The 25772-nt window shown below is 48.5% G+C and overlaps 11 protein-coding genes across 11 annotated transcripts; 7 read left to right on the forward strand and 4 right to left on the reverse strand.

The window, feature by feature from the left end:
* Positions 1-44: 44 nt before the first annotated feature.
* KL928_000506 (uncharacterized protein) lies at positions 45-1229 on the reverse strand (the record flags this gene model as incomplete). The annotated part of the gene is made up of 1 exon (XM_043205827.1): positions 45-1229. One exon carries the CDS (start codon positions 1227-1229, stop codon positions 45-47), a length of 1185 nt encoding a protein of 394 aa, XP_043062401.1.
* A 208-nt stretch (positions 1230-1437) lies between these two features.
* Positions 1438-7722, forward strand: KL928_000507 (uncharacterized protein; the record flags this gene model as incomplete). The annotated part of the gene is made up of 1 exon (XM_043205838.1): positions 1438-7722. The coding sequence occupies one exon, from the start codon at positions 1438-1440 to the stop codon at positions 7720-7722; it is 6285 nt and encodes a 2094-aa protein (XP_043062402.1).
* A 367-nt stretch (positions 7723-8089) lies between these two features.
* Positions 8090-11290, reverse strand: KL928_000508 (uncharacterized protein; the record flags this gene model as incomplete). Its single annotated transcript, XM_043205849.1, has 1 exon — positions 8090-11290. One exon carries the CDS (start codon positions 11288-11290, stop codon positions 8090-8092), a length of 3201 nt encoding a protein of 1066 aa, XP_043062403.1.
* Positions 11291-11489: 199 nt separating this feature from the next.
* On the reverse strand, positions 11490-12608 carry KL928_000509 (uncharacterized protein; the record flags this gene model as incomplete). The annotated part of the gene is made up of 1 exon (XM_043205860.1): positions 11490-12608. The coding sequence occupies one exon, from the start codon at positions 12606-12608 to the stop codon at positions 11490-11492; it is 1119 nt and encodes a 372-aa protein (XP_043062404.1).
* Positions 12609-14375: 1767 nt separating this feature from the next.
* KL928_000510 (uncharacterized protein) lies at positions 14376-16511 on the forward strand (the record flags this gene model as incomplete). The annotated part of the gene is made up of 1 exon (XM_043205872.1): positions 14376-16511. One exon carries the CDS (start codon positions 14376-14378, stop codon positions 16509-16511), a length of 2136 nt encoding a protein of 711 aa, XP_043062405.1.
* A 162-nt stretch (positions 16512-16673) lies between these two features.
* On the forward strand, positions 16674-18236 carry KL928_000511 (uncharacterized protein; the record flags this gene model as incomplete). Its single annotated transcript, XM_043205883.1, has 1 exon — positions 16674-18236. The coding sequence occupies one exon, from the start codon at positions 16674-16676 to the stop codon at positions 18234-18236; it is 1563 nt and encodes a 520-aa protein (XP_043062406.1).
* Positions 18237-18542: 306 nt separating this feature from the next.
* KL928_000512 (uncharacterized protein) lies at positions 18543-20381 on the forward strand (the record flags this gene model as incomplete). Its single annotated transcript, XM_043205894.1, has 1 exon — positions 18543-20381. The coding sequence occupies one exon, from the start codon at positions 18543-18545 to the stop codon at positions 20379-20381; it is 1839 nt and encodes a 612-aa protein (XP_043062407.1).
* Positions 20382-20475: 94 nt separating this feature from the next.
* KL928_000513 (uncharacterized protein) lies at positions 20476-20718 on the reverse strand (the record flags this gene model as incomplete). Its single annotated transcript, XM_043205905.1, has 1 exon — positions 20476-20718. One exon carries the CDS (start codon positions 20716-20718, stop codon positions 20476-20478), a length of 243 nt encoding a protein of 80 aa, XP_043062408.1.
* Positions 20719-20945: 227 nt separating this feature from the next.
* Positions 20946-22973, forward strand: KL928_000514 (uncharacterized protein; the record flags this gene model as incomplete). The annotated part of the gene is made up of 1 exon (XM_043205916.1): positions 20946-22973. One exon carries the CDS (start codon positions 20946-20948, stop codon positions 22971-22973), a length of 2028 nt encoding a protein of 675 aa, XP_043062409.1.
* Positions 22974-23206: 233 nt separating this feature from the next.
* On the forward strand, positions 23207-23782 carry KL928_000515 (uncharacterized protein; the record flags this gene model as incomplete). The annotated part of the gene is made up of 1 exon (XM_043205927.1): positions 23207-23782. One exon carries the CDS (start codon positions 23207-23209, stop codon positions 23780-23782), a length of 576 nt encoding a protein of 191 aa, XP_043062410.1.
* Positions 23783-23870: 88 nt separating this feature from the next.
* Positions 23871-25532, forward strand: KL928_000516 (uncharacterized protein; the record flags this gene model as incomplete). The annotated part of the gene is made up of 1 exon (XM_043205938.1): positions 23871-25532. One exon carries the CDS (start codon positions 23871-23873, stop codon positions 25530-25532), a length of 1662 nt encoding a protein of 553 aa, XP_043062411.1.
* Between the last annotated feature and the right edge of the window lie 240 nt (positions 25533-25772).

Genomic DNA, 25772 nt, shown 5'->3' on the forward strand with positions numbered 1-25772 from the left:
ATAGTCGTGTAAGAATCTGACATTGTATTTCTGTGGTAGCACATCTATTTGTAGGCAAAGCCTTTCTTCTCGAAAGACCACGAGTCGTCTCTGATTCTTCCTCTCAGAACTGGAATTTCGGAACCTGGAACGTACACGTCCTCGAACAGGATGTCCATCTTGGCCTCAGGTGGTGGGGAAATCTCGGCCTCCTTGACTTGTTCGTCGACGTATTTTCTGGCAGACTTGTCAAAGGCCTTGATTTCGTCCTCGGTAGCAATGCCGAACTCCAAAAGATGGGCCTTGAGGCCAGAAATAGGATCGTTTCTCGATCTCATGTTCTGCACCTCCTCTCTGGTTCTGTAGGTGGTACCAGGGTCCGACATGGAGTGTCCTCCGTATCTGTAGGTCTCGTATTCCAGCACCAGTGGTCCGTTACCGGAAACACACCAGTCCTTGGCGAACTTGGAGGCCTGGTACACGGCAAGGATGTCCATACCGTTAACCTTCAGACCAGGAATGTATTGACCTCTCTTGTAGTACTCGACCATGGCAGACGATCTCGAAGCAGACGTACCCATACCGTACTTGTTGTTCTCACAGGCAAAGATGCATGGGAGGTTCCACAGCTTGGCCATGTTGAAGGACTCGAACACCTGACCTTGGTTGGCAGCACCATCACCGTACAAAGTGAAGGTGCAATTTGGCTTGTCTCTGTACTGGTGGGCAAAGGCAAGACCTGCTCCCAATGGCACCTGGGCTCCCACAATACCGTTTCCTCCGTAGAATCCTGGAGCGTACATGTGCATCGATCCTCCCTTACCGTACGAGACTCCACATCTCTTTCCCATAAGCTCTCCAAGAACAGCCTTCACAGGAGCACCTCTCATGTAGGTGAAGCCGTGACATCTGTACGAGGTGATCACGTCGTCATTGCCGTCAATGGCATTTTCAATGCCCACAGCAATGGCCTCTTGTCCAACAGAAAGATGGCAGAAACCTCTGATTTTCTTGGCCTTGTAGAGAGCGTCGGCAGCCATTTCCATTCTTCTGATAATGACCATGTCTTTGTACATCTGGAGCAGAGTGCTCTTTTCGGTTTCGAAGCTCAATTCTGGTGCGTCCAACTCGTAAGTCTCGAACGAGGTTTCTGGCAAATCGATTCTCACGATGTCGGACTCTGTGGCCAGCGTTCTGGCCAGTCTGGGAGAGACGCGGACCGGAGCTCTCTTGGATAAAAATCTCAGCATTGAACTAATATGAAGAGAAGTGCTAAAAGATAAGGTGGTTGTTATCCCCTCTAATAAAAAATTCTTGAGCCGTGAGGTTTCGGAAAGCAAATTTCCAGCGTCCCCTGCCGACGGTCGGGGGAAAAAAAATGGGAGTCGCGACAGAGAAGTTTGTTGTGCTTATATAATTGTATAAAAATAAATGCAAAAAAATATATCAGATACATACATGTCTTCGAATTCCCAATACAAGTACGACGAGATGTCCAATAAGGTCCTACGGGCCAATCGACGATTGATGGACGAGAGAGGCGAATCACCGGTGTCGACCACTCCCCAGAGCGTTGTTGGTAAGATCAGCATTAAGGAGATGGGCTCTCGAGTGGAAAGGGAGATAAAGGAAGCTCCTGTACCAGTGGCAAAGAAAAAGAAAAAGATCAACCGTTCCATGAGGACGCTTCTTGACGCCTCTGTTGAGGAGCTCACTTATGTGCCTACCACTGAAAAGTCACAGCAAATATACGAGAATCTGCTAGTTTGGTGTTCAGAACAATTGGATAGCGACGTTCCAGGGGACATTGTCCAGTCGATGGCCGACATTATTCTAGAAATTCTGAAAAATGGGCGACTAACAGATTTGCAGCGAAAAGACACTATCGAAGAGACCATGGGCAAGAAGCTTGAAGACGAGGTTTTCCAAAAAGTTCTCGAATTGAGTAAGGAGATTGATGATTGGAAACGTCTGGATGGCGACGAAGCGGGGGGAGTTGTTATTGATGAGGAAGACGAAGATGCAGCGGAAGAGCAAGACGAAGACGAAGATGAAGACGAAGATGAAGAACCTGCTGAAGCTCAAGAAGTTAAAGATGATGTTCTTTTGCTTACGGCTGATGGTTCTGCAGAGACTGACGAGCTTGATATCAGGTCCATCGACAAATACTGGCTTACACGACTTCTTGCTCAAGAGTTCAAGGATTATGATTCCTACAGACACACAGAGCTTTCGCAAAGCATCAATGAACTGCTCACCAAGTTTGCCGAGAAGGAACTCGATATGCGCAAATTCGAGTCCAGTCTTCTCCAGCTGTTTGATTATGACTCGAATGACACCGTGCGAAAGATCACAAAGCATCCGTTGGAGATATATTTTGCAATCAAGCTTTCCCAAGCGTCAGAGGCAGAAAAATCACAAATATTTGACACCATGATATCGAGAGGATTGGAATATTTGGTCAACCAGTACAAGGGTATCAGGAAACACAGCGACGAAGAATCATCAACGAAACGACAGAAGTTGACTGAAACGGAAAAGAAAGAGGTCAAAAAGCAAGTGCCCAGATATGTTGATATCGAGAGCTTGGTATTCGAGCAGGGCTCGCATCTTATGACAAATACCAAATTCCAGCTTCCTCAAGGATCTTTCAAACGCGCTCGCAAAAGCTGGGAGGAAATCCATATACCGCCTCCCAAAAAACCAGAGTTCAAGGCGGACGAGAAACTCGTTGACATTGTCGAGCTGCCGGAATGGGCACAGACGGCATTTCCTTCGAACGAAACCAAAACTCTTAATAGAATACAGTCCAAAGTTTATCCTGCAGCCTTTCACGACGATACGAACATACTAATGTGTGCTCCTACCGGAGCAGGTAAGACCAATGTTGCGATGTTGACAATCTTGCGAGCAATTTCCAAGTATATGAGTGACGATGAAACTATACGTTTGAATGACTTCAAGATTGTGTATATTGCCCCTTTAAAAGCTTTGGTCCAAGAACAAGTGCGCGAATTCCAAAGAAGATTGAGTCAGTTCAATATCACTGTAAACGAACTGACAGGTGACTCAAATCTCACTAAGCACCAAATCGCCACCACTCAGATTTTGGTCACGACTCCTGAGAAATGGGATGTGATTACGAGAAAAATGAACGATGCGTCTTATGTTCGACTAGTCAGGCTGATCATTCTCGACGAAATCCATCTGTTGCATGATATAAGAGGACCCGTTCTAGAAAGTATTGTGGCCAGAACTCTCAAATACGCGGATGACAACAATGAGGAACCGGTGAGGCTGGTTGGACTATCAGCTACGTTGCCGAACTATGCTGATGTTGCCAGATTTTTGCGAGTGGAACAAAAAGGATTGTTCTACTTTGACGCAACCTACCGTCCATGTCCGCTGGCCCAGCAGTTTGTTGGCATTACGGAGAAAAAGTCACTGAAGCGCTTTCAGGCAATGTACGAGGTGTGCTACGATAAAGTTGTGGAAAACCTTTCCAATGGACACCAGGTGATCATTTTTGTTCATTCGAGGAAAGAGACGGAGAAAACAGCTAAATGGATCGTGGACAAGCTGATTGAAACAGAGAGAGTGGCAGACTTGATCAAGTTTACGCCTGGGGTCCAGGAGATTCTGAGAACTGAGGCGCAAGAAGCAGCTAGCGAGGGCCTCCAAAATGTGCTTCCTATGGGTTTCGGAATCCATCACGCTGGAATGAACAAAAAGGATAGGTCCACAACCGAGGACCTTTTCGCCCAAGGCTATTTGAAAGTGCTGGTTTCCACGGCAACTTTGGCGTGGGGTGTTAACTTACCTGCGCACACGGTCATTATCAAAGGCACGAATGTTTACTCTCCTGAGAAAGGTACGTGGGTTGAGCTTTCACCTCAGGATATTCTTCAAATGCTAGGAAGAGCTGGTAGACCAAGATACGATACTCATGGTGAGGGTATTATCATCACCAACCAGGACGAGGTGAAGTATTACCTCGCGATATTGAACCAGCAGCTGCCAATTGAATCCCAACTGGTCTCGAAGCTTGTGGACAACCTCAACGCCGAAATAGTGCTGGGAACTGTTCAGTCGTTAGAGGACTGCATAAAATGGCTGGGTTACACCTATCTGTATGTCCGCATGTCGCACTCACGCAGTCTATACCATGTTGGGATGGAGTATGAAAATGACACAGATTTAGTCGAAAGAAGGCGCGACTTGGCGTACTCTGCTCTTCTGCTGCTCATGAAAAACGGGTTGATAAAGTACAGCTTCCAAAAAGACCAAATAACGGCCACTGACATGGGCCGCATCGCATCGCATTACTACATTTCTTACAGAAGCATTCGCAATTACTCGAAACACCTAAATCCGGATATGAACGAGACCGATTTATTCAGAATGTTCGCCAGCAGTGAGGAGTTTAAATACATTCCAGTCCGACAGGAAGAAAAGATGGAAATCAAGAAGCTGATGGAGAGAGCCCCGATTCCGGTGAGCGAATCAAATGAAGACCCACTAGCGAAGATTAGTATTCTCCTTCAGGCCTATATTTCACAACTTCGACTGGAAGGCTTTGCTTTGATGGCAGACATGATTTATGTGGTCCAATCTGCTGGGCGTCTATTTCGGGCCATGTTGGAAATGGCGCTAAAGAAGGGCTGGCCCCGGCTTGCAGTTCTCTTGATTGACTTGTGCAAAATCATTGAAAGACGTTTGTGGCTGACGAACTCGCCGTTCCGACAGTTCTCTAGGGCCCCATTTGAGATCATACAAACTACCGAGCGGTCTATGACTCCGTGGAAATACTATTTGCGTCTTTCTGACGAGTTCGAGGTTGCCCAGGCTCTAAAGTCCGAGCGCTTTGGACGCATAGGGTTTGAGCTGCTTCAAAAATTCCCCAAGTTGAAAATGTCTTGCCAAGCCCAGCCAATCACTCCGTCATTGCTGAAGGTGGAGGCAGAAATCATTCCTTCGTGGAAATGGGACTATGACATTCACGGGTGGAGCGAGCAGTTCATTCTTCTTGTAGAAGACTGTGATTCAGAGAAACTTCTTTACTCCACCACGCTCATTGTGCAAAGCAAGTATATCGACCAGCCACATCTGGTTGATTTTACTGTGCCATTTATCGATTCATCGCAGCCAAACTATTTTGTGTCTTTGATTAGCGATCGTTGGCTTCACTGCGACACCAAGGTGCCAATCATGCTGAGCAACCTCAAAGTGCCAAAAATATTCCCTGCACCTACACCCCTCTTGGATTTTGATTTCATTGAGACCAGCGAGGTTGGAGAGTTTAGCAAGATTTTCAACTTTGAGACCTTCAACAGAGTCCAATCCCAGGTTTTCGATACTGTATTTAATACCTCAGAAAGTACACTGTGTTTTTGCTCCAAAGGTTGTGGAAAGACGACAATTGCAGAGATTGCGTTGCTGAGCCATTGGAATGAAGAAAAAGGTCGGGCTGTTTATCTTGCCCCTGAGCAGTATCAAATTGATCAGCTTCTAAAACGCTGGAAAAAAGTGTTAGGTCCACTATTTGGGGGCAAAGAGATTAACAAGTTGACGGGCGAGTTAAGTGCGGACTTGAAATTACTCGGAGGCTCACATTTAATTTTGGCAACTCCCGAACAGTTTGATTTGATCTCCAGGCGTTGGCAGCAAAGAAAGAATGTACAATCCATAGAGCTCGTTATTGCAGATGACTGCCATGCAATTGGTTTTGATCCAATCTATGAGCTTGTCCTGAGCCGTCTTAGGTTTATCGTCATCAATTTGAAGAAAGACATTCGGGTTGTCGCACTAGGGTCCTCTCTAGCGAATTCAAGAGACGTTGCTGATTGGCTTGGTGTTTCCAAACAGTGCAACTTTAATTTTGACTCAAAAGAAAGAGAGTATCCTCTCGAAGTGAAATTCCAAGCGTACCAGCTGACACACCATCCATCCATGGTTTTAGCAATGATTCGACCAGCATACAATGCAATCAGAGATCTTGACGAGGAAAGATGTATTTTGTTTGTACCAACGAGAAGCCACTGCGTCGATATATCTAAAGAACTGGTCAGATTGATGACGAAAGACGATGCGAATTGGCTGAGAACAGATTTGGAGAGTATTGAGAAGTATCTGGATCGGGTGCAAGATTCCTCTTTGAAAGAAGTTCTCAAGTACGGCATTGGCTTTTACTACACAGGGATGGCAAACACTGATCGAAGTCTCGTTGAGAAATTATACTCTGTCGGTGCCTTGACATGTTTGATGGCGACCAAAGAGACCTGTTATTGGTCTCCTGCTGCAGAGTTTGTCGTTGTTTTGAGTACGCAGACCTATGAAGGAAAAGAACACAGGTACATTGATTACCCAATTAACGATATACTCGAAATGGTGGGCCTTTCGAGAAACCAGAAAGCCACTTCAAAGGCTTTGATTCTCACAAATGAAGAGAAAGTCGACTATTACAAAAAATTCCTTGGCGAGTCGCTGCCAATTGAAAGTCAGCTGGCATATCACATCCACGATGCATTTGTGAACGATATCAGCACCCAGCTGATCAGAAATCGACAGGATTGTGTTGATTGGATCACGTACTCCTACTTCTACAGAAGATTACAGAGCAACCCCAGCTATTATGGCCTGAAGGATACGAGCGAGGATGGTATCTCAGAATATTTATCAGAGCTTGTTGAAAGCACACTGAACGATTTGGTGGAAGCCAAGATTATAGAGCTTGATATTGATGAAGACGTGGAAGAAGAAGAGGAGCTTGGAGATGAAATTAAACCTTTGAATGGCTGCATGATATCTGCATATTACAATGTCTCGTTTGTGACTATGCAAACATTCTCACTGTCTCTCAACAACAAAACCAATTTGCGGGGACTTTTAGAAGTCGTTGCCTCTGCTCATGAATTTGACGATATCCCTATTCGAAACCATGAAGACGAATTCTTAGGAAAGCTTTACAACCGACTTCCGTTGAGAAGCGCAAGCATCAGAAACTTCGAGTCTCCATCATTCAAATGTTTCATCCTGATCCAGGCTCACCTTTCGAGAGTCAATCTGCCCCCAGACTTGGCAGGAGATCTGAATAATATCTTATTGAAACTGGTGAATTTGTTATACGCAGCTGTTGATGTTTTTTCAAGTGAGGGTTTCCTGAACGCTATGTCTGCCATGGATCTGACGCAGATGGTCGTCCAAGCCATGTGGGCCAATGACAACCCGTTGAAACAGATTCCTTACTTCAGCGATGAAATCCTGAAAGAATGTGAGGCAAAGAAGATTGAAACTGTGTATGACATCATGGCATTGGAGGACGAGGACAGAGACGAGCTTCTTAAAACACTAACTGAGAAACAACTTGGAAGTGTTGCCGAATTTGTTAACAAGTATCCAAACCTGGAACTATCATACGAATTGGATCTCAAAGAACCAATCAAAGCGAATGAGCCTAAGGAAATTGTGGTGAACATTGAACGAGACGAGGAACTAGAAGAACTGGACGCCGTTTGTCCTCGGTTTCCATACAAAAAGATGGAAAATTGGTGGATTGTCATTGGGGAACACAAGAGGAAAGAATTATACGCTATCAAGAAGCTTACGATTTCCAAGGAGTCTCAGCAGGTGCGTCTAAACTTTACGATACCGGATGCTGGAGAGCATAAGCTCGGTATATGGTGTGTCTGCGACTCTTACATTGACACAGACAAACAGATCGAGTTTGATGTGAAGGTGGACTAATATTATACCTAGTGGTCTGAATCGATTAATTCGAAGCATGGTATGACCACACAAGTGGCCACATTTCAATCGAAGCAAGTACTGGCATCTACGAACAGTGCACAGTGATTATTCACCATTTTATACATAGACCATAAATCATGGTTGCACCCATACAAGGCCCCTAATATATGATAAGGGAGCATATGAGACTAAGAATATACACACTTTAGTCTATGGTGGTGTTCAAATAATCATTACTTCAGAGCTCACATCTACCTAGTCAATTACTACCAGCCTAGCCGTGTGGGTAAAAAGTACTTGACTGCCCAGCATTCAACCTCCTCATAATAATAGTCCTTAAATTTCTGCATAATTTCATAAAATTCTATTTTTTCAAAACCACCTTGTAAGTGGACACCTCGAAGCTCCTGGAAACTACCTCAAACGCATCATCCTTAACCACAATCTCCTCCTTCTCCTCCTCGAGCAGGTTCGTCTTAAACACCTTGTCGACCGCATAATTGACCTTGACCGTGGCTCTGGCCCTGCCACCAAGGGCTTCGTACATACGCAGCACAATAGTTTTCTGACCAGCGTACTTCTTCGGAAGGTTTCTGTAAATATGGCCTGAATCCATACCGGAATCGTCCTCTCCACGCTTGACGTTCGACAGGATCAGATTTTCGTCTCCAGCTAACGAAACAATGCTGTTGCCAAAGTCTCCGACGTGGCTAGTGCGTTCATTGAACTCCCAGCCCGCACGCACGGTCTCCACTCCCAGGGGGCCGCTGTGCGGCAGGATCGCGTAGTTGAACGCGTGCGAGCCCATGTCAGCGTTGCCGTCCGGGTACTTTGGCGCACGCAGCAGCGACAGCGTCATGGTGTTGCCGTGGACGTTGGCACCGTACTTGTTGTTGTTAAGAATCGACACGCCGTAGTTGAAGTCCGAGTAGTCCACGAACTTGTGGCAGCAGCATTCGAACTTGGCGATGTCCCACGTCGTGTTGAAGTGCGTTGGGCGCTTTGTGATGCCAAACTGCGTCTCGTAGCTAGCAAAATCGTTGTACACTGAAACAGGGACTTGCACCTTGAGGAACTTGTACGTTTCGTGCCAGTCTGCGTGGCACTCGAACCTGAGCATCGTCTTGTCAGTCAATGACTGCAGCGCGTCCAGCGAGATCACCGTTGTGATCCGACTGTCTGGCGAGATCTCGTGCTCCACCTTGAGCGAGGACACCAGCGGGCCCGTCTCAAGCACTTCCACCTTGGTGGCCTTGAGGAGGTGGAATTTCTCCCAGGAAAACAGCTCTGTGTCCCACGCAGGAAAGCTAAGCGGCGTGTCGGAGTACAGCACGTAGCGCACGCCGCCGATCTTGGGGGAGCTATCGAGCACCTCGCGGCGGTGCACCAGGTCGTACAGACTCGTCACCACGCCGTCGGTGCTGATGGTGGCACGCAGCCGTCCATTCTCCATCACGTAGACGCCGTCTCGATGCATAATCTTGGACCGGTACTTGACTGCCTTCGACGACTCGACCGGCACTAGAACGCCATTTTTCGACGACACCGCGGTGTAGCCTTTCTGCATCCAGCTGCTGCCCGTTCTCACGACGCCAGCGCGGTCCCAGCCAAACGTGTTGAGAATATACTTGCCCGGCTTGAACAGTTTTTTGATCTCGGTGAGCATCTCGAGCTCTATACGCTGCACACGCTCAAGCATCGGCCACACGTCGTCGCGGTACACTTTTTCAATGCACGAGCCGGGCAGCACGTCGTGGAACTGGCACAGCAGGATGTCCTGCCACAGACGGTCGATTTTGCGGTGCGGATATGCGTAATCCAACTCCAACGAGGCCTTGGTAGCCAAGTACTCGAGATCGCGCATCAGCAGCTCGACGGTGCGCATCAGATGCTTGACGCGGGCCTGCGACGTGTACGTGCCCCGGTGGAACTCCAAATACAGCTCGCCGCGCCAGGCTGGCAGTTTTTCGCCGTTCGCGGTGTCGCTGCGCAGCCTGTCGAAAAAGTCCGTCACAGTGACACCGACATGCACCGTTGGCATTTCGCCGGCCGCGTTCTCCGCAAGGCCTCTAATTCGCCGCAATCTCTCGAGCATCGACGCGTTTGGCCCGCCGCCGCCGTCGCCCTTGCCGTACAACAGCAGACCTTTCTGGTCGTTGTACAGGTTCTTGTGGCCCGAGACCGACCGTTTCACGTCCCCGAAGTTCGCGTCTGCAGTGTACGTATTGGCAGGCGGCATGTGGACAAGCACCTGCGACGCGTCGATGCCGACCCAGTTGAACGTGTTTTCTGGAAACTGGTTGATGTTGTTCCACGAGAGCTTCTGCGTCAAGAAGTTGGGCATTTCGGCCAGCCGGCACAGCTGTGGGATCTGACTCGAGTACCCGAACGAGTCCGGCAGCCAGTAGATGTTGCTCTTGACGCCGAACAGGTCCTCGAACCAGCGCTGGCCCAGCAAAAACTGTCTTGCCAGGCCCTCGCCGCTGGGCAGGTTGGTGTCGTTTTCCACCCAGCTGCCACCGAGCGGGATGAAACGGCCCTGCGCCACGTACTCCTTGACTTTGGCAAACAGGTCGGGATAGTATTTTCTCAGCCACTTGAAGTGCTGCGCAGCAGACGCGGCAAACACGTACTCCGGATATTTGTCGATCAGACGCAGCTGCGTGGACCAGCTGCGCGCAATTTTCGTCTTGGACGTGGCGAAGTCCCACAGCCACGCGGTGTCGATGTGGCAGTTGCCAATGGCGTACACGGCGTTGTACTTACTCATTTTTCCCTCGTACACTTTTTCCGAGTCCACATCGGGGCCCAGATACTCTCTGGCCACCTCGCGACACCGCAGAATGCTTTGTGGATCGTCGCTGTCAAAGACGTCCATGATCCGGTTGCAAACCTCGCGCGCCTTGTGTTTTGGCGCACCCTGTAGCTCCCGCGCAGCGTCACTGATCATCCAGAAGTCGTAGTACAGGGCGCGCGCAGCCAGGTTAGGGACAACAAGGTCGGCATCGCGCAGCTCGTAGCTGTCCTGCGTGCTGCCAAACATGCCGTTGCAGCCAATCTCGATGTAGAACGTGGTCTCTGCGCTCCGCCACGCTGCCGGAAGCTCGAACTCCACGCGCTCGCCGCCGCCCGTGAGACCTTGCAGAGGCAGGCCGTGGGCATCAAAAACAAGCGCCTCGCCACCAGAGTCCCACTTCAGAGCAACAAGCTCCTCCTTGGACCACGCAGCAGGGACCTTAATTTTGACCTCGAACCAATGGGACGACCAGGCCGGGCCAAAGCGGTCGCCCTTGTGGCACGGTTTGAACTCGTCTAGTTTCACCGGAATAACGTCCCTGAACAGCGGCTTCGAAAGACCCGGAGACGCCCAGGTTCTTAGCTCAATGTAGCCCTCGGAACCTTCTTTGTAGCCGTTGTCGAGGCGCGCCTTGGTGTAGAACTTTGGGAGCATAAGACCAGAATACTGGCCGCCCTCGTCGATGAACTGGCGCAGCCGGTTCTCATAGATGGAGTCGATGGGCTTAAATTGCGCCCCAACGTTCAACTGCGGATACTCGGATTCCATACTAAAAGTAGTTTAATTAAGTTGTTGCTTATTTGGCTTCCCCAGACATGGGATTAGCACAGCCAAGTATTTAACAAAAAATATTAAACTATACAAAATACTTGTTACGTCATATACTTAAACGGCATAGCAAGAGACTGGTATCAAAAACGAAATGTTAACACAACATTTTGGAGAAAGCAAAAAATCATCACGCAATCTAGTAGAACTTGACAACGGCAGAGCCCTTGGTGACAGTGACGGTGCATCCGTCGGTACTGTCCCCGCTAAAGCTACCGTCGATGTACGAGCAGTCACCGTTGATGGTGGAGCCGTCGGTAGCCTCGATCTTGACGTTGTAGTTTGGTGCATCCTTGTTGTTAGGGTTTGGAATCAGCGACAGGTAGGTGTTACCGTTGGTGTAGCCAGCACCAATAACCAAAGGAGCCCAGTTACCAACGCCAGACGAAGAGTCACCCCAGACACATCCGTCCTCGATCGAGACACCGGCGTTGTTCACGTAGTATTGAGCAGAAGTTTTGCCTCCTTGCCAGTGGTAGTAGTTGTCCTCGTCAACGACGCTCAATGGAGCCTTTCCACCAGCCTCCAACAAAGTTGGAACGACCATGTTCTCGGAACCTGGGTAGTCGGTTCTGCAGAGAGCGATATCCTGGTCGACGCTGGACTCGACGTATCCACTGTCCTGACCCCACTCACACAGGTAGTTGGAGTCAGAGTTTGACTTGTAGAGGTATCCGTTTTTACAGTAGAGACCACCGATCGACTTTCCATCGGATGGCTGAGTGGATGGGTACTGGGTCTTGGACATACCGGCCTGACAAGCGTAAGAGCAGTAGTAGCCGTCCTCACAAGAAGAGGAGGTGGAACCGTCCTCTTTCATGATCGAGGCCCATCCACCGAATCCGAGCCAGTCAACGGCAACAACACCCTGACCAGATGGGAAGTCGGAACACTTGATGGTACCATCCTCAAACTCCTCGGTTGGGCCCGAAAAGTCGCTGAGGTCACCGCTGATCGAGGAGGAGCCAGAGCTCGAGCTCGAAGTGGTGCTAGCCTCAGAAGAAGAGGAGCTAGAGGTGGTTTTAGACGTGGAAGTAGCAGAAGTGGAGGTAGCAGAAGAAGACTCGGAGCTGTCCGTGGTTGGAACGGCAGCCTGGACGTTCAAAGTGGACAACTGGCCGTTCGAGTCAACAACAACGGTGTGGGTCACGTAGACAACAGCAGCCTCTCTCTTGTGGTGGTGGTGCTCATGGGCCATAGGAGCAGCAAATGAGGAGGAAATAAGGGCCATAGAGGCCAAAACAGCAGAAACCTTCATTTTAGTTAAAAGAATGACAGTAGTTGAGTAGTAAGGAACGACTTAGTCAAGAGACAGGATCAACTAGCTAATAAATGAATGTATCGGTTCAAGACAAATCTTGAAACAGATGGGGAATCGAGGATTTATAAGGTGGGAATCGGGAATCAATGCAGCTGCCTGATCCGGAGGCGGATGCGTCTGATGTATAGGGAAAAAAAACAAAAACACACGGTAGCAAGCTTTTTTCTTTTGTGGAGCGACCTGGTATGCTAAGCCTGGTTGGCGAGGCTTACAAAATGAACGGGGCGAGAATAACGTTTGAAGAGACACACTGTTGTACAAGTCTACAGTCCTTGGAGACTCGGTGTCGTCTACCGTGCCGGTGAAAAATTTTACCTCTATTTCCTCGTCGCCCCTGTCGACATAGGTCTAGAACGATAAATTACGTGCACGACACATCAGAGTACATTGTATCTGGCGTCGAAATCAATTGTCCCATGCATGATCGAATTGTAAGCGATAAAATTTTCTTAGTTTTCCTTTCTAGGAATTATTGAAGAGTAAATAAAGATCGTAAAAGGTAAAAAGAAACGCAGCACATCTTTGCACAGGAGCTATTTACGTGTAGCTTGGCTGTACCTCCTCTCCTGTTACAATGCACAGCCTCGCTATCTTATTACTGCGTAAAGAGTTGTCAGTGCGTCAATATATCACACCATCGTATAGTCAAGGCCATTAGCTTTCGTCTCCTGTGGGAACCAAAAGTAGCAAAAGGCACGTAGGTCACGTTGCAGTGTGACTGGTATGAAATTCTTTATTTGTGATGGCTCAGCTAGCACTCTCCATTTTCAATTCAAGGCGGGGACTGCTACGTATATGCCCTGCCCGAGCTATCTAATTGCACTATGAGTTTATAAACTTTGTCACAAATCATAGTTTTATGAATTTGGTTCCTTCGGTACTCTCGTGCTATACAATAAAATTTTTGGATCTATGCTGACGACCCAAGTAATGAGAGGGAAACTCAGCGATTTTCAGAGGTACCCCAATAAATTGTTAGATGCTGACACTATCAAGCAATTATCAGACAGCTTGAAGCAGAAACATCAAGGGCATCATACAGATTGAGTATGCAACACCCCGAACGACGTATCGCATTTTCTATGCCACCATCGGTCGTACTTTGAGGAATTGACGATTGGGCTTTTTGGTTATACCTCTTCACGGATCCAAGATTGAGTTTTTCTAGCTTTTTATCTCGCGAGATATGGAACTTATTGTCTCGGCCAGAAATTTTGGATCCTGTAGCTCAAAGATCCGCAGCGCACTACAGGATTATGGAAGTTGCTTCCACAAACACGTACAATTATTCCTCTACTAGGATGCCTCCGACAACACCAGTCGGTCTCTTGACGCGGTATTGCTTGGCCCTGTTTATGACTCGCTCCTTCATCAACTAACTGTAAAAGACAGTGGACCATGTCACAGCTCCAAATATTAACAGCTGATCAACCTCGGAGCATCAGTCTTGGACGCGCTTTTTTTTTGCAACGCCTGTGATGGTATATCCCGTCACTAACCCTAATTTCGTGTCAGACGTACTAGATCTGTTTGACTGTCAACACTCATCACTCATTGGTCATGACAGAAGGTAGCACTTAATATGGGGAGATCGTCACTGATGGGTCGGAGGTGTGAATAAATGTATATACACCTCGCGCCAGTGAAAAAGTACAGTGCATCCGCGACTTCAGACAGGTATATTTATTTATTTACCGGTAGCGCATGGAATCAAAACTACTGAGTGTTCCCTTTCGGAAGACAGATCGTGTGAATTTATACACGTGTCTGAAAGGGGTCATTGACTCTGAATTCTACCAGTCATCTTCGAACTTTGATAAGAACCTGCAGGAGATTGACCAGTTGCGCAAGGCGGCGGAGGACCCTTCCTGTTCGCTGGAATCGATCGCTCTTCTGAAACGCTACTATGTTCAGCTCGCATCCTTGCAGCTTAAATTTCCCGAAGACTCGATTGAGTCGCCGTGGTATGGCACTCTGGGAGTTCGTGTGGACGGCCCCTTTACCTATAGATCGATAACCTACGAGCGAGCAAACGTGCTTTACCAAATAGCAGCAGCGTATTCTCTTCTGGCACTGAATGTTGACGATAAGCACAGTCTGGATGGAATCAAGCAGTCGTGTATTTATTTTCAGCACTCTGCCGGCTACTTCGAGCTTTTGCGAACTCAAATCATACCACAGCTGACAAATGTACCGCTCGAGCTGCGATCGGAGGTTCTCGAGACATTACAGCTACTGATGCTTGCGCAGGCACAGGAGAAATTTTGGTTCTTTGCCCTGAAAAGCGACCTGAAACACACAGTGATCTCAAAGCTATCTGCCCAAGTGTCGCAATTCTACGCCGATTCGCTTGTACTGGCAAAGAAAACTGTTTGTTTCAAAAAAGACTGGATTGAGCACATACAAATCAAGGCTTTGCATTTTAAGGCTGCGGCATACTACCGGAGCTCAATACACTGTGGGGAACAGGAAAAATACGGAGAAGAAATAGCGTATTTACGCGACGCTAAGCAAGTTTTCAACACGAAATTGCCGAAAGTAGACGGCGAGCTAGCTCTCGAAGACTTCAAGATGCTTCGCCAGACAATTCATGATAGACTGCGGAAAGCTGAACGAGAAAACGATTTGATATATCTACAGGACATACCAAAAGTGGAGGCTCTCACCAAGGTTTCTATGGTGAAAAGTATTCTGCCCGAGGACTTGACAGACTTGCATAAGGCCATCAACAGCAGTGAATACGGGAGACCGCTGTTTGAAGAGCTGGTGCCTTACAGCGTGATCCAGGTCGCAATGTCCTACAAAGAACGTGTGGAAAATTATTTTGTGGTCAATTTCAAGGAACCCCTGGAGCAACTCAACAAAAAGATCGATGCACTGATCAGCGAGACGGGAGTGACTGCTCAAATAGAAACGATCCTGAAGCCGCAAAGCATACCTAATTGGGTGTGGGAAAATAAAGAGAAGCTGGAACAAATGAGGTGGCAGAGCACTTTGAGAGAGCTAGAAGCAGAGCTGCGCGAGGTGCGGCGCGATGCGCGGCCTCAGTTGGACAAACTCTGGGAAGAAGTGCGGGTAGCGCGGGAGAACGACCAGCAGCAGCGCAGATTGCACGGTTCGAGGTGGCAAGTCCCAGATTTCGACGAGTCTGGGGCTGAGTGCTACGAAGTGCTAAATAAGTTGGAGACATATTTGGACCAGTCGACCAAGGGTGACCGCATTATCTTTCAGCAGATCAAGGACCTCAAGCCTTATCTACAGGTGTACGAGTCGGCGGAGAGTTTGGAGGAATTCATTCCCAAAAGCCAGATACTGGACCTGAACCCGGATTTTAAAGAGGTGGTGTTCAAGTTGGATGACAAGGTGAAACAACTGAAAAACCTGAAAAACGAGCGTTATGAGTTCCTGGAGAACCTGAGGGTCAAGATGAATGAGAACCAGATCCTGATGCAGGTGACAGAACAGTACAAAAAACTCGTCTCGCAAAATATCGTTGTGGATGAGAACTCCATGCAGTTTATTTTAGATGAGAATTTGCGGAAGTTTGACGCAGAGCTCGGATTTCTGACAAGTACAGCCACCATTCAAGATAGCGACATAGCGCTGATATACGACCTTTACGATATTTTCAAGTCAGCGAAAAAACAACTGCAGGGAGGCAAGGAGCGCGAGACAGCTTTACGCGTGTTGCAGGACACAATGAATGGCTACTTAGAGGTGGTGGACAACCTGAAGCAAGGCATTCACTTCTACCAGGACTACATGGAGAATCTGGCCACGGCTGGGCAGAAAGTTTGCGACTTCCTCAACAACCGACGGTTACTGGTGAGTAATCTTTGAATTCATGCAAAGACCACTATCTTTTACCCTAAACAGTGTTTTTCCGTGTGCGAAACAATCGCGCCGCGCGCAATCCGCAAATAAATTTGACGAGGAAATATATTCGTAAAACCATGCCTATAGCCGTGGCCCCGATTTTTACTTTCCTTTGATTTACAGAGCATGGCTTCGAATCACGTATCCGAGATCAAGGATGCAGAGTGTGCTGCCGACGACCATCAAGTAAGAGATCCTAATGCGCGTCCTGAAGTTTTCAAGTCCACTTTCCAAGAGGTACTTTGCGTGATTGTCGTTTGCTTTGCAGTGGCAACAAGCTCGATTCCGGAAGGCAGTTTCCAAACAAGCCTTACGGATCTAGCCGACAGCTTTGAAGTCAACGGAGGCCAGTTGGTGTGGAGCGTTTCCTCGATTGTGCTCTCGAGCGGAAGCTTTCTGCTAATCGGTGGTAAGCTGACCGACTGTTTCGGCCGACGTCGTGTGATGCTTTTTTGCTTTACCGGCTTCACGCTAGCATCGCTGGTTGCAGGGTTCATGAAGAATTTCATTGGTCTTGTCATCCTCAGGGCCGTTGAGGGGCTGTTTTTTGCGCCTCTGATCCCTGCAGGCGCCGGTCTCATAGGGTCGTTGTACAAAGAGTCGCGACGGCGGAACGTTGCGTTTGCCGTCTTCTCCAGTGGTGGTGCCATTGGATACATAGCTGGACTTCTGATCGGAGGCGTTTCTGTGACCGCGTTCAGCTGGAGGGCAGTTCAATTTTTTACTGCTATATTTTTTGGGGCAGTGACTATGGTGGCATATTTTGTGGTCCCCAAAGACAAACCATTAGACAGGACAACGGTCAAGCAGACTTTATTGAACCTGGATTATCTCGGGTCGATTTTGATTCTTTCTGCATTTGCGCTCATCTCATTTTCGCTGACACAAGTCGACGCGGCACAACGTAGATGGCACACCCCCTACATCTACTCTCTTTTAATCGTTGGAATATTTTTACTGGGAGTTTTCGTCCTGGTAGAGCTGTACGTGGCGCGCGACCCGATCATGCCAATGCAGCTCTGGAAAAACAACAATTTTGTGCTTTCCATGGTGGTGGCATCGCTAACGTGGGTCACGTTTATCGGGTGTCTGGGCTACTACCCCATGCTTTATTTTCAGGACGTAAAAAATTGGGGAGCCCTGCACACGGCACTTGCGGCCATGCCGATGGGGGTGAGTGGCATCTTCACAAACCTGTTTGTTGCGATGTCCTTCCATGTCATATCTGGGAAGCTGATGCTCATAGGCGGCAATCTCTGCATTCTCGGTGCTAGTATTATCTGGGCTACCATGGACTACCATAGAAATTACTGGCTGGGCCCGTTCTGGGGCTACACTCTGTCTGCAGTTGCGTGCGACATTACCTACAACGTCTGTACCATGGTGACGATATCATCCGTCGAGGTGAAAGACCAGGGCGCGGCGGCAGGGGTGTTCAACACAATTCTTCAGCTAGTCACCGTGGTGGGGCTCAGTTTAGGCTCTGTTCTAATTTCGGCCCGAGATCCCTACTACGGGAAGCCGGAGCAAAATTTACATCCGGGGCTATTGTTCTACGGCATACGAAACGTTTTTTATCTGGCGATCGGGTTCAGCGCGGCAGCGCTGATCATCTCGTTCTTCGTCAACGTGGGCACTTCAGGCAGCGGCAAAGGTTTGAACGAAGCGGAGCCCTGCCAAGAGCGCTAGTGTCCGGCTATAGACGGTTCGGGAAGAAAATTTGCGTTCGGTAACTTTTTCCCCCTGCTGCATAATAATCCACCTGAAACAGAAATTTCTACTCCCGAACTGTAGTGTTAAGTCCGCGACACCGATTAGTTCGGATTTAGCTATTGTTTTTCTGAATTGCTGCTAATCGGCACTAGGTGTATGCCGCTTTATGCCGTCAGTTTTGCACTCGTTTGTTTATTTCTCGCATTAGTAATTCTTTTTTTCTCGCAGACATATAAGGCTCAGCACAGACGAGAGAAATACGACTTTAGCTGTTTTGTTATTATGAGTACTTCACGTGCGCACTCTATGAGCTCGTCGTATAATACTTCAGAGTCGTTTCACACCGCAGAGCCGACGAGCGAGCACGATGGCTCGTCTCAAGCGGAGAAATTGCCTGGAGATAACACCATCTCCCAGGACTCGGAGGTCAAGTCCAGTGCCTCGACCCTGGAACACGACCCGCTCAGCCATGATGGGTACGCTGCCCACCCTGCCAAGTACGAGCCTCAGGCAGTCAATGAGGACAGTTTTCCTCCTGACTTAGAACCTAATTCTCGTAGAGAGTCGATTACAGAAGTTTCCAGGGAGTTGTCTAGAGTGCTCACAAATGCCAAGTCTATCGAGGACAGAATAAAGAAACAGGAAGAGGCAGGTGTGCCTATTCCTCCTATGGGTGGGGGGAAGGATTATCCACCTATGCTGCCCGACAAGGATCCTTATTTGGTCGCTTTCGACGGTGAAAACGATCCTTTCCATCCACACAACTGGCCATTAATTACAAAAGTCATTCAGTGTGCAATCATTGGTGCAGACACGTTCTGTATTGCGTTTGGCTCGGCCATTTTCTCCGAAGGAGTCCCAGAAATCGCTAAACAGTACCACGTGGCTCAAGTTGTGGCCACGCTGGGTCTCACGCTGTACGTTCTAGGTTTTGCAACAGGCCCTGTTATTTGGGCTCCGCTGTCCGAGTTGTACGGTAGAAGGCCTGTGATGGTTCTTTCGTCGGTTGCGTTTGCTTCATTCAATTTCGCAGTCGCATGTTCCGACAGACTGGAGTCGATTTTGATCTGCAGATTCTTCGCCGGCTGTTTGGGAGCAGCACCGATGGTGGTTGCCCCGGCCGGCTTCGCAGACATGTTTGGCAACCGGACGAGAGGTACCGTGATGGTGGTGTTTTCGATGGCTGTGTTTGTGGGCCCATTGCTGGCACCGTTCATCGGAGGTTTCACCGTGGCGAACACAAAGCTTGGCTGGAGATGGACCGCATTCCTCACAGGTATCCTGGCATCAGCGAACATGGTTGTGATCGTCCTGTTCCAAAGAGAAACACACCATCCGATCTTGCTGGTCCAGAAAGCCAGGGAAATCAAAAGACGTACTGGTAATTGGGGCATTCATGCTCCCCACGACGAGTTTCAACTCACGATTAGAGAAATTGTCGAAAACAACCTTACCAGACCGCTCAAGATGCTTTTCACGGAGCCAATCATTCTTTTCATCAGTCTGTACAATGCCTTCATCTACGGCATGTTGTACCTGTTTCTGACAGCATACCCATTTGTCTTCCAGAAAGGATACAACATGGCTCCTGGTGTTGCCGAATTGCCGTATTTTGGAATGGTGATTGGCGAGATTCTGGGAGGCTGTTTTTGTATCTACCGCGAAAAAGGCTACGTGCGCGCTCTGGAAGCTAATAACGGAAAGATCGTTCCAGAAGCTAGACTCCCAACCATCATCTGGGGCGGTGTGGCCTTTCCTATTGGTATTCTGTGGTTTACCTGGACAGGTAACTACCACAACGATATCCATTGGATGGTGCCAACCGTTTCTGGTCTCTTCACCGGTTTCGGTCTGATGGGAATCTTTGTCCCTAGTATGAACTATATCATCGATAGCTACCTGGTTTTTGCCGCCTCTGCCATGGCTGCTAACACATTCCTGAGATCCTCGTTTGGTGCTGTCTTCCCGCTATTTGCTTCCTTCATGTTCCAGAACATGCACACCAACTGGGCAGGTCTTCTCCTTGGACTTTTCTCCATACTTCTGATTGCCTGCCCTATTCTTTTCGTCATATACGGAAAGAGGCTCAGACAGAGGTCCAAGTATGCATTTGATCTCTAATTGGAGATCATCCTCGTTATTATACGGCAGCATTGTTAATAATTGCGAAACTAAACTTATTTTAGCGTAAATAACTGTATACCCAACCGCGACCCTACAACATCTTCATGCTAACTTCGCTCACATTGCTGTCGCTGCGCTCTCTTTGCTCCCCTCCAAATTCGGGGGAGCATGGCGAAACTCCCTTGATGACAAATGGTGCACTCACAGAGTTTGACAAATCCAGGTATTTGTTCTGTGTCGGTCCTGTGCTAAGGGGCAGGAACTCCTCAAACTTGACGTCCTGGCTTTCATTTAAAGAAGAATTAACGCTTTTCATTAGTTCGACGGCTTCCATAGTTAAAATATTCTATAGCAGATGTGTGAATCATCTTGTGGATTAGCCCCGGACTTTATATAGCATGGGGTGTGTCACGCATGCGAGGCAAATTTTGAGGTCATGCTTCCCTGGAGGCGAGCAAAATACGTCATTTGTTGGATTGGAGTGTAGGTGTGCGGATTCTGGTGTGTGGTGTCTTTGTTTCTGTATTCATAATATTTTTTCCAATTTTCAGCTTGTAATTAATGAAGAAAGACGATATCGAGGAGCAGAAAATCCAAGCAATTGTGCTCACAGACTCGTTCCAGACGCGGTTCATGCCGCTGACGGCTATTCGACCCCGGTGTCTATTGCCGCTGGCAAATGTCCCGTTGATCGAATATACCCTGGAGTTCTTGGCCCAGGCCAACGTCTCGGAGGTCTATCTAATGTGTTGTTCGCATGCAGACCAGGTCCAGCAATACATCGATGACTCCAAGTGGGTGCATCCGTCGTCGCCGTTTACTAAAATTCAGACCATCATGTCGCTAGAGTCGAGAAGTGTTGGAGACGCCATGAGAGACGTAGATTCCAGAGGCCTGATCACAGGAGACTTCGTTCTCGTTTCCGGCGACGTCGTGACCAATTTGGATCTCAGTAAGGTTTTGGCAACTCACAAACAACGAAAAGCCGCCGACAGAGACTACATTGCCACCATGGTTCTCAAGCAGGCGTCTGAGCTGCACAGAGCGAGATCTCATATCGAGCCTGCATGTTTTATTCTCGAAAAGGGAACAGACAAGTGTCTGTATTACCAAGACATTCCGCCAGTTAACGGCCAGAAAACGTCGGTGAATATCGATCCTGAGATTTTGCAAGATGTGGCCGAGTTCGATATCAGAAACGATCTCATTGACTGTCACGTTGATATATGCACTCCCCAAGTGCCAACTATTTTCCAGGAGAATTTCGACTATCAGGCGTTGCGGTCAGACTTTGTCAAGGGAGTGTTGTCCAGTGATCTGTTGAAGAAGCACATTTATGCATATGTCACCGGAGACGAGTACGCTGCGCGGGTCGAGAGCTGGCAGACTTACGACGGCATTTCGCAAGACGTTCTAGAGAGATGGTGTTATCCTATTGTTCCTGAGCGCAACATCATTGACGATCAAACCTACACGTATGAAAGCAAGCATATTTATAAAGAGCAAAACATCAGACTCTCTCAGTCCTGCAAAATCCAGTCCAGAGTTGTTATAGGCAACGACACATTCATTGGCGACGGGTCCAAAGTTCAGGCCTCTGTAATTGGCCGCCATTGTCGAATTGGCAATAACGTGCTTGTGGAAAACTCGTATATCTGGGAAGGCGCGGTGATCGGGGACGGTTCGGTGATCAGACACTCGATAGTTGCCGCCGATGCTGTTGTTGGGGCCAATTCCATATTGAACCCAGGAGCCGTGATAGGTTTTGGAGTCCGAATCGACGACAATGTCGAGATTCCGCACGATACAAAAATCGTCAAGGAGAAAATACGCAAGATGGACGACAGTCTGTCGCTTTCAGAGGAGGAAGACGAGGAGGAGGAGAGCGATGCCAGTATCGTTGGTCCAAACGGGATCGGCCGTTTGTACAGGGAGGACGTCCACGAAGACGGCCAATATGGAGGCATGATTTACCAGATGGCCCAGCTGAGCGTTTCTGATACTTCGTTGGCTTCAACCACGGTGGCACACCAACACCGTCGCAAGAAACGCACACAAAGCACAACATCCGCGTACTTGTCGGAAGAAGAAGACGAACAGTTCGATAAAGAGGCCATTGCCACCGTTGAGCGGGCCATGGAGTTTAACCACGACATCGACACGGCTCTTCTGGAGCTCAACACGTTGAGAATGAGTATGAACGTGACTTACCACGAGGTCCGTGTGGCCACCAGCACAGCCCTGGTGAAGCGGGTTGACCATTTCATAGAAACGCAGACTTTAGGAGCAAAAGAGGCAGTCGAGAAGATCTTCCGCAAATGGTCATCGTTGTTCGATAGACAGGTGTTTGACAATGAGGACCAGCTGGACCTGCTCATCATTCTCCAAACTTTGTGCTCGCAGCTCGATGCATCGTATAACTCGGTCGTGCTGCTGTGGATCCTCGTTGTTTTATACGACGAGGAAATCATTGAAGAGGAAAACATTTACAAATGGTGGCACAGCGAAAAGAGTAAGGAAATCGGTGCCCGAGACAGAGTGGAAAAATGGATCGAGTGGTTGCAGGAGGCTGAGAGTGAGGAAGAATGAGCTACGACCAGTTAGACGCGTCGGACGGCTTCAGTAAATTCTGTATTGCACCGTCGCAAAAAAGCTACATGCAGTTTATTTGCTTTTTTCTGCTTTTCTTTTCAATCACCATCGGTTTTTCTGTTCCTAACTTTTATCCTTAATTTTTTTTTTTATCGTTACCCTACCCCCCTTCAAATTGTAACAGATACACTGTGAAAACATCTCTTTTGGCTGGACCAACTTAATTCAAAATGATGACAATAAAATGTGTCGTGGTGGGAGACGGAGCAGTCGGTAAGACGTGTCTGCTTATCTCCTACACCACCAACAAATTTCCAGAAGATTACGTCCCGACCGTCTTCGACAACTACGCCGTGACGGTCATGATTGGAGACGAGCCATACACCGTGGGGTTGTTTGATACAGCAGGCCAAGAAGATTACGATAGATTGAGACCACTCTCGTATCCTCAAACCGACGTGTTTCTGATCTGTTTCTCTGTGGTTGTGCCTTCGTCGTTCGATAACGTGAGAGAAAAATGGTTCCCTGAAGTCAGCCACCACGCTCCACAAGTTCCGTGTCTGATCGTTGGTACGCAGATCGATCTTCGTAAGGACCCTACAGCGCTCTCCAACCTCATGAGACAAGGCCAGAAGCCTATCACGCCACAGCAGGGCGAGAAGCTTGCGAAAGACCTGAAAGCCGTCAAGTACGTCGAATGCTCTGCCTTGAGCCAGGAGGGGCTCAAGAATGTTTTTGATGAGGCAATCGTGGCCGCCCTTGAGCCTCCGGTCATCAAGAAGGCCAAGAAGTGCACCATTCTATGACCATTATATGTAGAGTTACCCGGACTATAAGTATCATTTGTCAATGTTAGTGAAAAAAACAAACCTTTTCTTTCTCTATAGTAAATCAATGTTCTCTGCTGCGCGTTCAGACACCCTATTTTTGGGCGGAGAGAAAGTCAGCGGCGATGATGTCCGCAACCAGAACGTGCTGGCTACCCAGGCCGTTGCCAATGTTGTGAAATCGTCCTTGGGTCCGGTCGGACTGGACAAAATGCTGGTCGACGACATCGGTGATGTCACCGTCACCAACGATGGCGCCACCATCCTGTCACTTCTAGATGTTCAGCATCCGGCAGGCAAGATTCTGGTTGAGCTCGCTCACCAGCAGGACCGCGAGGTGGGAGACGGAACCACCTCTGTGGTGATTATTGCCTCCGAACTTTTGAAGAGGGCTAACGAGTTGGTCAAGAATAAAATTCACCCAACCACTGTGATCACAGGCTACCGTCTTGCGTTGAGAGAATCTACTCGATTCATTAATGAGATGCTCTCTCAGCCGGTCGACTCGCTAGGAAAAGAGACTCTTGTCAACATTGCAAAGACCTCCATGTCTTCCAAGATCATTGGATCCGACTCCGACTTTTTCAGCCAAATGGTGGTTGACGCCCTTTTGGCGGTGAAGACCACCAACAGCAAGGGAGAAACTAAGTACCCAGTCAAGGCAGTGAATATCCTCAAGGCACATGGAAGATCTGCCACTGAATCTGTGTTGGTGAACGGTTACGCGCTCAATTGTACGGTGGGATCCCAGGCCATGGTGAAACGCGTCACTGATGCACGTATTGCCGTTCTGGATATTAATTTGCAAAAAGCAAGAATGGCCATGGGAGTTCAAATCAACATCGACGACCCAGAGCAACTGGAGGAGATCCGCAAAAGAGAATACGGAATTGTTCTCGAACGTGTCCGCAAGATCATCGACGCAGGCGCAAACGTTGTTCTGACCACGAAGGGTATTGACGACCTGTGCCTGAAGGAATTCGTTGAGGCCAAGGTGATGGCCGTGAGACGTTGTAAGAAGGAGGACTTGAGAAGAATTGCCCGTGCCACGGGAGCCACCCTTATCAGCAGTATGTCCAACTTGGAGGGAGACGAGGTCTTCGAAAGCACTTACCTAGGACAGGCCGAGGAGGTTGTTCAAGAGCGTTTCAGTGACGATGAGTGTATCCTGATCAAAGGCACAAAGACTCACTCTTCTTCGTCGATCGTTCTGAGAGGCCCTAACGATTACACTTTGGACGAGATGGAACGTTCGATACATGATTCCCTTTCGGTGGTAAAGCGGACTTTGGAAAGTGGTCATGTGGTGCCCGGCGGTGGAGCTGTCGAGTGTGCACTGAACATATACCTGGAGAATTTCGCCACCACTGTCGGATCCCGTGAGCAACTGGCCATTGCCGAATTTGCAGCTGCTCTGCTCGTCATTCCAAAGACGTTAGCTGTGAATGCTGCCAAAGACGCCTCGGACCTCATTGCCAAACTGCGCTCCTACCACGCTGCATCGCAGCAAGTTTCTCACATAGATACCAAGCGCAAGAACTACAAAAACTACGGTCTGGACCTCGTGAGAGGAAAGGTGGTCAATTCAGTCAGCCACGGTGTTTTGGAGCCTACCGTGTCCAAGATCAAATCTCTCAAGTCGGCGCTGGAGGCATGCATCGCCATCCTGCGTATAGACACGATGATTAACGTGGATCCAGACCCTCCAAAGGAGACTCACGACCATTAATAGTGATCGAATACTGATTAGACAACAGCAAAAATGTAGCAATAGCCTGTATGATTTTGGCCACTCAGCCACGCATCTCCGTTTCCGAACAAAAGTCCGCGGCCACCGTTGGATTTAACGTTTTTCCTCTCGGCAGTGCTTCTCCCTGTGTCGCGTTTTCTTAGCTAAGCAGAACTAAAATATTTTACGACCTAAACGAATGAAGGAAGAATCCCCGGATGAGTCCCGTGTGCCTAAACG

Source organism: Ogataea angusta (assembly GCF_019207475.1).
Source record: "Ogataea angusta isolate 61-244 chromosome Unknown 61-244_NODE_1_length_1302399_cov_90.877568, whole genome shotgun sequence".
NCBI lineage: Eukaryota > Fungi > Ascomycota > Pichiomycetes > Pichiales > Pichiaceae > Ogataea > Ogataea angusta.